Below are 13,779 nucleotides of genomic sequence, written 5' to 3'. Positions count from 1 at the left end.
TTCGCTATGGAGTGCAAAAATGGCACCCGGTCGAAATTGCATCCTGTTCGGCAACAAATCTGGAATAAGTCTCGTGTCTAAGGAAGAAAGGGAATTGGCGCTTTCGCAATGTGCTTTTGGTAATTCTAACGTATTTTACGCCAGATTGATGTGAAATGTTGGATTTTATAGTATCCACCTTTCACATGATTGCGTACAGCTTCAATCAAATTGTTAGCACTTCTTTAACTTGTAAAGCACTGAGTGAGAATGGTTTCCTTTTCTTTGTGTCGTGTACCATAAATATGTGAAGCATAGGCGCAATGACCCAATCGCGTTGTGCAACATTTACTTTCGGTGGCACTCCTATTCTCAAACCACAGATAATGAATAAGACTTCTCACGATGGCTCAGTAGCTGTGGTGCTCGGCTGCTGATGCCAAGGCCGGGGGTTCGATACCGGTGGTGAGGCCGCATTTTAATGGCGGCAAAATGCAAAAATGCGCGTGTGCTGTGCGATTTGAGTGTATTCCGAGGAACCCCAGTTGGTCTACGTTAATCTCCAGTCCTCCATTGCAGCCTTTCTGATAGACTAAGCGTAGCTTTGAAGCGTTAAAACAGTCATATTAATACTATTATTACAAAACAAAGAAACATAAATATGTTTTCCTTTTTAAAGCGTCCCTACATTCTTTGTTGCACGCGACGGAAATAAGCAAGGAAAGGCAGGCATGTAGCAGCGGTACGATACTTCCAAAAAGAAAATAGTGATGACAGAAAGACGCAAAGCGGAAATGCATGCGCTCGCTGGGATGCGATAAACGCCTAGAAATGTACTACTGAAATGAAATGCAACTGCGATGAAGTGATTTTATGTTTTGCCGATGCATTGAAATTGTTCGGCTTATAAAAAAAAATAAATGCCAATCGCCAGTGGGCAGCTTCGTCACTCTGTTCTCGGACTGCTGTATCTCGAATTCTCTGACGGGCGGCTTGTATCAACCTCTCGCTGCCGCAAATAAGCGAAGCCAATATCAAGGAAACCAAGGAGCATAGAGGACGAACTTTTTAAAACTTAATTTATTGTGTTCATGAATAGGAGCTTAAGGTAATTATTTTAACGCAATTGATTGAAGATAAAAAAAAACACTTTTCACTGGCAGGATACGAACCTTTTACCTCCTAATGTTGCGTCCGGTGCTGTACCAAGTGATCTACGGCCACGATTTTTTTCTTTATGGTATGGAAATAGTGCCGGAAAGGAAAATTTGAGTATGCCCATAGCACAAAACACCAGGCTGTGTAGTACGAGCCCACCATACCCCTCGACGTCCCCAGCTCCCTAAACATCAAAAGTCTGGGAGGCACACACATGCATCTAGATAGGAGAGCCAGCTAGGCGACTCTTGCAGGGCAGCATATACTCCCCGCACCAAAGCGTACTGCTCGCGGAACAAAGATCTCGATGACCTTGGTAGTTCGGTGTGGCGGTCCATCATACGGCTCTTCCAGAGACTAAGTAGTCAGAACAACATTAATATATCACGCGGCACAACGCCGTTTTTCTCGGTAGGCAAAAAATGGGTACTAATGGGTGCGATTTCAATGTCCTTCTTAGGCATTCGCTGTAGATATGTCCCAGAAGAACGTAGCATCATTGCGCAGAATAAAAAATTGGTCAAAGGCCTTCGGCGCATTGCACAGGCGGCAATGCATCATCCATGGCACAAACATCTCCTTAGCATGAAATCATGCCTTGTCATGCAGCGTCGATGTGTGAAGTTTAGAGAGGAAAGTTTTTCCAGCAGAGGAAATAAATGCACATTCTCCTAACACATGTTAAAGCACTGGTGTCAAGGAACCCGAGAGAAGGTTGCCGATACAACGGTACAGGAAACAAATGCTCTGTAATTGCCTGAGTCGTCTGCCTTCTGGAGAGGCTATGCAGGTAGTCTGTAGAAAAGCGCACACTGATGAAATTTAAGGAGTCCGCTCTTTTCGCCCAGCTGCGATGACTGTCTAATCTTTTCGCTTTCACGAGCATTTGTGTAGTGCAACCGAACCATAAGAGTGTTTACTAGCGCCACCCTCGTCAATAGCAGCGAACGTAATGCATATTCTTTTACCGAGAGTGCCACACAGGAACGTGGTCGAACGGTGAGGGCGGAAGCTGTGCGAGAACCCTTACTTCGGGTTGTTTGTGTCTGCGGCGAGAGGCTTAAAGTTGGTTCATTGAGCGTCTCGTCCCAGCGATAATTTCTAGTTGGAACCTCGCTGCCCACCAACGCGACGACTCAAAAACAAGTTCTTGAGCTGCGGCGGCAGGATTCGCTAGCGTTTTCGCTTGCATGCGCAACAGGCTTTATGCCTGCAGGCGTTCTTTCGTAGAACGCTTTGACGACGGCATGCTTGCAGCATTCACAGCATTCCACCTCACGTAGATCGGCTGCAGGTAGATGGGGCATTTTAGAGCGCAGCTCATGCTCCCGCTCCTGCGTTCCGCGACGTAACCGGTTGTCCAAGCAGCAGAGTAAATTAAGAGCCACCTGAAACGTGGCTGCCACGGGAACATTCCCGGAGAGCGGCTAGCAGTGTAATACTCACATGGCAGGTGGCGTGTGATGAGTTGCACGCAAACTTCGCATTACCGGCAATTGCAACCGTCTGTCGATTTTGTACCAGTGAGTGCCTGGATGTGCGCCCACGGAATTGTGCACGCGTGTGCATACACATACTCAGGCGCGCGCGTGCGCGCACACACACACACACACACACACACACACACACACACACACGCACGCACGCACGCACGCACGCACGCACACACAAACACACACACACACACGCGCGCACACACAAACACACACACACGCACGCGTACGACCACACCACGGCGGACATTTTTGAATTTTTGAGAAGGGAGGCTACACTGCTAACGCAGTAAAGAAAGCAACTACAATACTCTAACCCTGAGTGGGAATCGAGCCACTGGCCGCGGGTGCAACAAAGAAGCTTCGTTTACTGATGCCTTACGCTACTCGGCCATCTTCGAAGGTTCTTTTGATTGTTTGTCGCATGGAACAGCAGAAACCTCCCTGACCACGTCCTGCCTTACTTGACTGAGTCAAATTTTGCGCCTGGGCATACGGCGTCATGCCACTAATACTCTCCCACGCATAAAAATTCCTGAAGCCCCACATATGCGCACATGAGGAGAGGGCGACCAGTAAGGAGGTTGAACTTTCGCAGCACATACGTTCTGAGCTAAAATGAACTGTCCTCTGAACAGTGACCTCGCTGAAAGCGATGATTGTGCGTGTTTATCAAGCGTACGGCTTTCCCACACTCTAAGCACTCTTATTAGCAGAAAAAATTCACACGTAATCCCGGTGTCCTTCATTACAGGCACAAATATTATAGCGTAAGGCGTGACCTCAATGTCCTTTTTAAAAGACTGCTGAAGTGGGCTATGTCCTAAACGAACATAGCATCACAAATAATTTCATTGTTCAATAGTTTCTCGTTGCTTGTTGATGTAGCAATTCACTGATCAGGGCACAAATGTCCCCTTCGCTCGATGGCACGTCCTAACACGTAAGATCCACGTTTGATGCCTAAGAAATGTTTTTGGGGCCTATTGAATGTACTGTAGATACGCTGAACTCGCCTTAGTACACTGGCATCAACAAAAGGCTAGGTGAGGTTGCACGTAGAGGAAGTAATGACCGATCAGAACCTTAGTTTCTGATTGGTGATGTTTCTGATATTGTACTAGCAAGAAGCCACGATTAGCTGTTGTTTTGAAGGAACTAAGGTCTAGGTAGTCCAAATATATAACAGAAGTTAAAAAGGCGATGTGGAGCAGGTGATGCAAATGAAATATTTTTGGTAAACTCTCTAGATGCATGCTGCAGCAGAGCCCCGGGGGGGGGGGGGGGAAGGAAGCCCTTTTTGGGATGAAAACATGCCTTGGCTGTATATACCTGCCGATGCAGTCCAGCTTCCGCTCATTGTGGGCGCATGCAGCGGTTTCGGCGGCGCCCCCGTAAGCACTTAGCGGCGGAGAAATTCCCGATTGACACGAGCTTCAAGAGAGGCCTATTACTATCCTGACGGGGTCTCCGAAACTGCTGAAGCTGAAAAGTTTTTGTAGATGAAAATTCCGTCAGCTTTCCTTCTTATGTACCTCATCAGATAGTCTAGTATACATAGCCGATGTGCACAAATTTTGAGTTCATTTGATTTCGCGGTTCTTCAGTAAATTTAAATCTTTTTGCCGCGGACAGTAATTTAAAGTGGGTGATGTCAAAATATCTCGCATGGAGCAAATTTTGCAGTTCTGTTTTATATGCTGACATCTGAAAGAAAAATAAACAGCAAAACAAGATTCAATAAAAACAACGTACGTTCAGTATTTTTTATAGACTGAACCCGTTTGAACCCGTTTGAGTCGGTTCGACGCGATCCGAACTGGTTCGAACCGGAACGGAATGTCGTTTCGGAGCTGAACCCGGAACTGAACCCGAAAGATGTGAACCCGAACCTGAAGCGAACCCGAAAAAATTCCGGTTCGACACCCTGCTTGAAACACCTTAAGGGATACACGCACCTGTAAATATACAAGTGCAAATGTTGTCGGCGGCAGTCCTCGCTGTCCATGCAGTAGAGGAACCCTTTAAGACATAGGGGCTTGTGTTGCCACCAATAAATGGCCACCAGTTGCCACCAATAAATGGCTGGTGCAGTGTTGCCCATAACGGCTTAGACAGTTATTCTCCAGGCGAGCTCTTACGGAAGTCAATGTATTAAAGCCAAATGGGGGCAGGGAACGTTGGCCCTTTTTTCGGCGTTTGTAATCGTAATATACGCGGATTATTTGACTAAAAAGATCGGACACGGATACGTCGAAGCGATACCTTGTCAAGGCTTTCATGCTTTAAAAAAAAATAAGGACCTAACTCGTAATTGCAGAGCAATTGTGCCGAAAAAATATTCCACGGAGTGATAATACGCGCTTCTGTGCGCAACGAAGCCCAGAGTGCGCCACTGCTACAGCTTCGTCGACTCTGGACACCAAGTGCCGAAACCTGGCGCCATCGATGCGCGTGCACTGGCAAGGAAGTCGTGCGGTAGAAATGGCAGTGCTCTCTGTACTATAATTATTGTCTTCTTGAGCTTTAGCCAAGGAGCTGTATGTCTCGAAATGCCATAGAGCTGTTGTCAGAACTGTTGAAGACTGATGCGATGAAGTTCCTTAGTACTGGGGGCGCTTCTTGCGGAGAGCAATCATTTTTGTTTCCTAAAGCTTAGGAACTTGACGAGGGGTGTATGACGCACTTGGAATGGTTGCTCTGCTTAGCTTTGGAGTTCAAAAAAGCACTGTAGGTAGCTGACGGTACTTTATCGCCACAATTTGCTCCCTCTTATTCACCTTTGTTATTTTGTTTCATGTTAATGAACCGTCAAATAATGCAAACTACTTGCTCGTACGAGCAAAGATTTCTTGGTTTTTTTGGAATCATGCATCAAAGTTAGCTTTCACAACAATTCTTGATTTGCAAGCGTACGCGAAATTAAGAATTTCTTGGCAGAGGCCTATACAGCCTATACAGCCTTTCGGTGCTCCATTGTACCATGTTCCTTAACATACATTATGTCTTCTGCAGCTGTACGCTGCGACGCCCATTAATAAATAGGCTGACCCAGGCGCAAAAAGATCCAGGCTCGTAATAAAGACAAAGCCAATCATTTGAAAGTTGTTTGTTCTGTCGGCAGGTGGCAAGGTACAAATTAAACCTCGTCTTCTAACAGACGGTTTTCTCGTGTCCACCTGGACAGAGTACTGCCAAACCTTCGTTGCGTCTTCGTTTTCTTCTTTATGTTTTTCTTCATTTATGCGCGAGCTCTACTTCCACTTCCGAGACGTTACTGCATTCAGTTAATTCTTTGCGACGTTCACTTCCCGCAACAGCTGGTGAATTCCAACGAAAACATCAAGAGATCTCTTAAGGTGGAGTTCAAAGTGGACGCCGCCGTCGGTAACTCGACGGTGGTGTACGTGATGCAAAACACCCTCAAGAAAATCCGAATCAACGCAAGTCTCATCGACCCCAGCAGGAAGCGGTGCCAGGGTTGCAAGGAAAGGCGTAGCGGGGACGAATTAGCCATCGACATACCGAGTCCAGCAATGGTAAGTGGACGGTTAATTCACAATATAGGCTCCTGACATTTAGTGGAAGGCGCCCATAATACGACCAAGCTGCCCATCAGTGCTGTGTATATGTGCCAACGTATGGACGGATGCTATGAGCATTTCTTTTTAAGATGTGGTTCTGTGGAGCTTTATATATCTTTACTCTATAATGTTCTCAGCACTCTACTTTATTCAATCGCTCTGCTTACGCTTAATATCTGGAAGAAGCGAACAGTCTTTCAGGCCGCGGAAGCTGGGGAATATAACTTATTTTTTGTTGTTACGTGTTTAATTGATCCGAGTAAAATAATTCTCGAAAATTTTTTTAGACACCAGATAAATTAGAAGAACGTAAAAGAAAGCACAGCCACATGTGTCCGGTTGGTTTCGTTTCACATTACCTCCGCATGTCGCGTTCGGCGCTCCACAAACTGAGCGAAATCGCCGTTTGTCACGCCGTCCACTTTCGGAGGTACTTCTTTAAGAATAAGATAACTTTGAGAGTGCTCACCAGCGCCACCAGCGCCGCACTCAGCCATATCGGCGGACGTGGGGCGTACTCTTGTACCTACCGCAAGTTCGTCGCGGAACTTTCGGCCCCAAACACAGAGGAAGGATAAAATTTAGGAAGCGTTGTCACATTTTCTGAAGACGGACGTGAGGGCTCCTTCTTGCTAGTTGGCCACCGCTTTAGAGCGCTTGCGCATGCGCAGTAGACAATTACGCAGACGACGCCGCTGTTATGAACGTTACTAATGGTAGTGCCTTTGACCAAGGACTCCCAGCAGTCTCTGAGAAAAAGCGTGATATATGGGACGCTTTTTCGCGTGCAGCATGGATAGCTAGCGCCGCTGTTTTCGCCGTTCTCATCGCTTCCATGATAGTGCCTACCTGTTGCGCCCTCAACTGCATTAGGAGACCAGTAAAGTCTTCGGGAAAGACATTTCATAAATAACGGTCCATCGCATTAGAGTACGTCGCTACACACAGCACGGGCGGAAATGCTACGGAGCGTAGTCTTCTCAACTCTGTGTCGTCCCGTTGCTCTGCGGTCGCTAGCTCTGCTCTATACTGTGATACCCGTCCTTGCATTCTAAGCCCATGATATGCCATTATCGGGGGATAAACATAGTAAGAAATACATGGAAACCTTCACCAGGCAGTTCACGCGGCGATGACCTTTTTACCCAATCATATTTCAACCGCACCAGAGTGAAGGCGTGGCTACAACGTGGTGGGGTGCCGACGGTGTTCTGCTTCACATCGGCGGCTCCAAAAAGTATGGTAATGTTATTCCAGCGGAGTTCTGCCTACCAGGTATTTTTGTACTGTACCAAGTTATACCTGAACAGTAATTTATTCGTGATGCTTGCCGCAGCTGAATTCTAAAAGTGCTTCTCGTAGGTTCCTCTTTCTCGTGCACAATTTCTCTCGCACTCTAGGTATCGAAAAATGCACGCGCCGCAGCATTCGTCTCTCTCGACAGTTGTTTCTATTTGCTACTCCAAAACGGACTGTAAAACGCGGCTGTGATGTGGATTTAGATTAAAAGCACCCCTGGAAGGTAAACACGTCTTGAAGCGATAAACAAGACACGCCACTGATTTATTTATTTATTTATTTATTTATTTATTTATTTATTTATTTATTTATTTATTTATTTATTTATTTATTTATTTATTTATTTATTTATTTATTTATTTATTTATTTATTTATTTATTCAGGTACCTACAGCGCCTGTTTAGGGCATTTTTGTAGGGGGGATACAATTACAAAGCATACATTGTCATTCAGATGACACTGCGTACAAAACAAACAAACAAACAATAAAAATACAACGCATTCCAACACTGAGTAAACTTATAGCAAAAGAACCATGAAAGCAAGAAACCCGCAAGAAAAGTTAATTCAACAAAAGTCGCGACAGAGCATTTTCAAAAGAAGATTGCGGGTCTAAGACAACATCTTCCGGCAATTTATTCCAGTCATGCACTGTTCTAGGAAAAAATGAGTTTTTAAAGACATTTATAGGGCACTGGTATTCTTGAACCTTTAAAGAATGATCTAAACGGGAGGATATGTAGCTAGGAGCTCTCATGTATGAATCTTTAGACAAACCTGTTGAGCCTATAAAAATATTGTGAAATAGCTTAAGTCTAAGGTATTTGCGTCTGTCTTGCAGTAAAGGCCAGCCCAAATTTTTGCAAATCTTAGAGGAGCTTTTGGTGAAATCATAGTTTGCTCCTCTAAGATTTGCAAAAATTTGGGCTGGCCTTTACTGCAAGACAGACGCAAATACCTCAGACTTAAGCTCACATAGTTTGCCACGTTAAAGAACCCCAGGTGGTCGAAATTTCTGGAGCCCTCCACTACGGCGTCTCTCATAGCCTTAGTCGCTTTGGGACGTTAAACCCCATAAACCAACCAACCATCATAGTTTGCGGACACAAACCTTGCTGCTCGTTTTTGAATTCGTTCGAGTTCGCTGATAAGTGTTTTTGTTGGAGGATCCCAAGTCGCACAACCATATTCTAAGATGGGACGCACGTTTGTCAAGTAGAGTGTCTCCTTCAAATCAGCAGGTGCCTGCTTGAAATTGCGCTTTAAAAAGTTTCACACGACTAGCCTTGGCAGCAATATGGTTTACATGATCGTTCCAAGAAAGGTTGTTCGCGAAGATAACACCTAAGTATTGTAATTCTTAACAAATGATAAGTTTCTGTCGCCTAAAGAGTACTGGGTAGGTAATGGTTGCTTTTATTTATAAATTGCAGAACTTGACATTTTGAAAAATTAATCTCATGTTCCATGTTTTGCACCATGCTAGGACCGAGTCGAGGTCACTTTGCAATTCATAGGAGTCGCTTAGACAAGTGACGTCACGGTAGATGCAACAATCATCAGCATACAATATGACCCGACAGGAAACCCGGTCAACTATATCATTGAAAAATATTAAAAAAAGAAGAGGGCCCAAAACCGATCCCTGGGGAACACCTGATAAAACAGCAATATCTGATGAACATACGCCTTCAAGAATAACGCGTTGCTTTCTACCGACGAGATACTCTTCGAGCCATTTCAGCAGGGTGGGTGGAACTTTGAGGGTAGACAGTTTCAGTAATAATAAATTATGTGCGACAGAATCAAAAGCTTTTCGAAAATCCAAAAATATGCAGTCGACCTGGTTACCATTGTTAATTGAGAAAGCGACATCATTAGCAAACTCTATCAGTGAGACGAGACGTCGGCCGCGTGCAAATCGAAACTAAAACTGCAGCAGCTGTATTACGAGTGACTCTTCGAAAGGCGAGTGTCAGAATTTCCGCCATCGTTCGTCTTTTTCTTGCTACGCGAAAGCTTGTTTATGGGTTATGGGGGTTTAACGTCCGAAAGCGAATCCGGCTAAAGCTATGGGTTTAAGATGACTTTAGGGTCGTCGTCATTCCCCTTGTGCTCCTTTACGCTCCTTTACGAAGAACCAGATAAGAGTCTAGAATATTATGTATGGTCATGGACCAAGTTTTTCGGGATGCGGTATCGCCGAGGAACATTTATTTCTGCAGGATCAAGCACTGCACCGCGATGAAATTCCCAGAAACATAGAGACGCGCGCTCAATATGCGATAACAAATACGAGAAGAGTAGCTAGCGAGATAATGCTGAAAAAATCAATTTTTTTTCTGTCAATTCGCATCTCGTAAACATGTGTCCGTGACTGTGCCAGAGTCCCGCAATGCTCAAAAGTAATAATAGACACTGACTTTACGTCAACCTTTGCCTCGGCAGGGTGCAACCTGCCTGTATATTTTCGTCTTTCTCCGAAATTGTGGGGCTCTGCATACCATACTCACAGTTCTCACATTCAGCTTACTTATTACTTTAACTTAACAGCAGATATTACAGGAGACCAACATAAAAATTGCTGAGGGTTTAGCTTGGTTAAACCTAGGGTGTGCGCGAAAACTTCGAACACGCCACACTAGCTGCCGAACGAGCTGTCCGTGAATTTCTGGTGAAACTGCTTTGTTGCAGTTCCAAATACACGGAGATGAAAAACGTGGTTAGTCCGTCTCTCTGAGTCTGTTTCCATCGGCTGTTATTGAGCAGAAGTCGAGGCAGCGTTTTCATTCGCGGCTCTTTGTCGCTTATTCGTTTCTTGTCGTCGTCATTAGCGAGCCGTTCTTCTCGTTCTTCAGGCGTCTCAGGCGACCGCTTGGCCTTCCTTGCTTCCTTCGCGCGTTGTCGGCCGGCCATGTACCATGCTACGACCTCGGGATCCATCGGCGTAGCTTCTTGTAGCCTTTGCTGATGCCGTACTGAGTAGTACGCTTGCAGTCCGCCTCTTCATCCATTGCGCACCTGAAAAGTGAGCGCACGCTCACAATCACGCTTGCAAGAGAGCGCAGCAGCGCGCCCCGCCGAGGAAAGAGCACGGCGCATAAGTAGTGAGGCGCATAGCTGAGTGATGACGTCGCTCGTGGCGACCCAGTGAAGACCGGCACGACCCTACAGGAGGAAGACGCACCGACAACCGCCGACAGCAAACTCTTGCACATGTGGGAAGCTAAACGAGGCATGGAAAAGCGTCTCCGCACACAGAGATGGAACAGAAATTTGAGGCGAAGAATAGCCAGGCATAATAAGGAAATTGAGGAATACGCAATTAAACTTTCTGAGCAAAACTGGTGTAGTAGATGTGATGAAATGGAAGGCAATATGAGCCTTTCGAAGACGTGGGGCCTGCTGCGACATCTCCTGGACCCTGATAGCTCAAAAACACAATCGGGCACTAGATTGGCGAAGGCCAGGCACGCGTTCGAGGGGACGGACGCGGAGCTCGTGGCAAAATTAGTAAACACCTACATCGGCGACACAGAATCCCTCCCCCTCCCGCAGTACAAGGGCCCTCCTAACGAGACTCTCGATGCGCCCATAGCAGAGGCGGAGGTTAGGGCCGAAATTTTGACTTTAAAGACGCGATCGGCCCCCGGCCCAGACGGGGTTACGAACAAATTATTAAGGAATCTGGACGACATGTCCGTAACGGCGCTCACGAAATACATGCAGGAGGTATGGAGTAGCGGCCGTCTCCCTCAGCAATGGAAAACAGCAAACGTGGTGCTAATCCCTAAGCCGGGTAAACCGCCTGGATTAGAAAATCTCAGACCAATTTCCCTAACCTCATGCGTAGGAAAGCTTATGGAACGCGTCATCCAGGCTAGACTGACACGCTTCATGGAGCAGAACGACCTGTGGCCGCACGAGATGGTCGGGTTCCGGCCGGGCTTGTGTACGCAGGACGTGATGCTTCGCTTGGAACATGACATTATAAATTCGAGATCCAAAGACGCGAAGGTGATTTTAGGTTTAGATCTAACCAAAGCCTTCGACAATGTTAAGCATGCGGCCGTCCTTGCGGGGCTTCAGGACGTAGGTGTCGGCGAAAGGACGTATAATTACATCAAGGATTTCCTGTCGCACTGGACGGTAAAACTAAAATTTCAGGACTTAGAATTCCCCAAGGTTTACCTCGGAAGTAAGGTAACGCCACAGGGATCGGTGCTCTCCCCCTTCCTTTTTAACGTGGCAATGAGGGGCCTTCCCGCCGCACTCAGGAATATAGACGGCATAAAATTTAGCTTGTACGCAGATGACATCAACATATGGTTGAACAGTGGTAGTGACGGTAGCATAGAAGAGCGGCTGCAGGCAGCGGCAGACACTGTAGTGTCCTACGCGGCCGAAAGGGGCCTTGTGTGTTCGCCGCAGAAATCGGAACTCTTTGTTTACAATCCGAAAGCGCTCCGGTGCAAGCGCGACTGGAATTTTGAAATTAAGGTAGAGGGCAAAGCTGTACCGAAAGTTAATCACATCAGGATCCTCGGACTTTTTATCCAAGAGGACGGTTACAATGAAGCAACGATCAAGAAGCTCAGCAACTACGCTGCGCAAGTAACAGGGATCTTCAGGAGGGTCGCGCTGAAGGGCAGGGGCCTCAAAGAAAGTAGCCTCTTGAAACTGACGCAGGCGTATATTATTAGCCGAATATGCTATGCCACGCCATTCCTCGATATTAGGGTAAACGAGAGAGAGAAGATCGACGCAATTATTCGGCGTTGCGTCAAGAGGGCGCTGGGCGTACCTATCTCCACCTCTACAGACCGCCTGTTGGAAATGGGGGTGCATAACACTTGGATTGAACTAGCCGAGGCGGTGCGAATCGCCCAGCTCGAAAGACTGAGTACAACGAATACGGGCCGGACCATCTTAGAGTGGGTCGGCCGAAAAGTAGATAGGGGCATATGCGACAAGGTCGCCCTACCGCCACAATGTCGCGAGAATATCATCGTTCCCCCCCTCCCCCGCAACATGCACCCAGAACATCACAGGGAAAGACGGGAAAAGAGGGCGGAGGCGCTGGTTAAAAGGGCCGGGAACTTCAGGGCAAATGAGGTTGCCTACGTGGACGCAGCGAGTGGCAGGTCGGGGGCGGCGGTCGCCTCAGTAGTCGACGGCCGAGGTGCACCAGTCGCCGCCGCCTCTATTAGGAGTAGAAACATAGATACGGCCGAGGAGGTCGCAATAGCGCTTGCTTGAGCCGGAACCAAGGCTAGTTTGATTCTTAGTGACAGCAAAACAGCAATCTGCAACATCGGAAAGGGCAGGGTCTCGCCAGAAACGGCTCGAATTCTGTCCGCAGCCAAAATTGATCGCAAGATCACCTTAATTTGGGTCCCATCACACACATCCGTCCCCGGTAACGAGGCGGCCCACATGTTAGCCTGAGATCTCTACTTCCGGGTAACTGTAGAGCCACCCGACCCCCAGGGGATGGACGAACGTTTGCAAACATACGCGGAAATCGCCGTGCACTACAGGTTAGGCAGGCGTCTAATGCCACCACCAGATCCAAACTTAACCAATACAGAGGCCATCGCCTGGCGACGATTACAGGCCGGAAATTTCGTTAACCCTGTCTGGTTATTTCAAACCACGTTAGACGATAAAAAAGATGACAAATGTAAGACCTGTGGAGCGAGGGGGACCCTCGATCATATAATTTGGCAATGCCCTGGATCCCCGGGTGCTGAGGACAATATTAAGAGTAGAGAAGCCTGGGAGGCCCTTCTGCGAAGCGAGGTCCCCGCCGACCAGAAACGAGCTGTCCGCCTGGCGGCTGAAGCCGCGAAGAGACAATGTATCTTCGCCAGTCTTTAGTCGCGGAGGTCCCGTCCCCCGTCCCCTAGGCCTGCGTGCCAGGGAAGGGGAGTAGGGGGCCTCCTATATCGGTGGAAATAAAAGTTGTTATCATCATCATCCAGAGAAGACCGGCGCAACGGCGGCGACGCGCGCGGCGAACGCCTCAGGCTCGGCGGAACCGGCTACCATATGAACGGCGCATGCGCAGATGCGGCTGCGCCCGATACGCCGAAATGCTGCGCAGCGAGCGTAACGAAGCTTCGCTTCGAAAGCTGCGAGCGAAAGGGCGAACAAATTTGAGTGGGCACTTTATCTCCGCCTTCAGGGCATGAAGTGATAGCTGAATGGGATTATGCCCATGTATACTGCATTGGTCCTTGTGGTCGAAATTTCCGGAGCCCTT

The 13,779-nt window shown here is 47.4% G+C and overlaps 1 protein-coding gene across 1 annotated transcript in view; it reads left to right on the top strand.

Annotated features, from left to right (window-relative positions):
* The window catches only part of LOC149346289 (calcium-activated chloride channel regulator 3A-1-like), a 297,787-nt gene that overhangs the window by 166,659 nt on the left and 117,349 nt on the right, over positions 1–13,779 (top strand). The window contains exon 9 of the mRNA XM_089541280.1: positions 5,951–6,169. Within this exon, the coding sequence (XP_089397406.1) occupies positions 5,951–6,169 (219 nt within the window). The remainder of the gene's footprint in view (positions 1–5,950; positions 6,170–13,779) is intronic.

This window comes from Amblyomma mixtum, chromosome 4, assembly GCF_055824585.1.
Source record: "Amblyomma mixtum isolate Tamu chromosome 4, ASM5582458v1, whole genome shotgun sequence".
NCBI classification, from domain to species: Eukaryota; Metazoa; Arthropoda; class Arachnida; order Ixodida; family Ixodidae; genus Amblyomma; species Amblyomma mixtum.
This window is presented reverse-complemented; position numbering and strand designations above follow the sequence as displayed.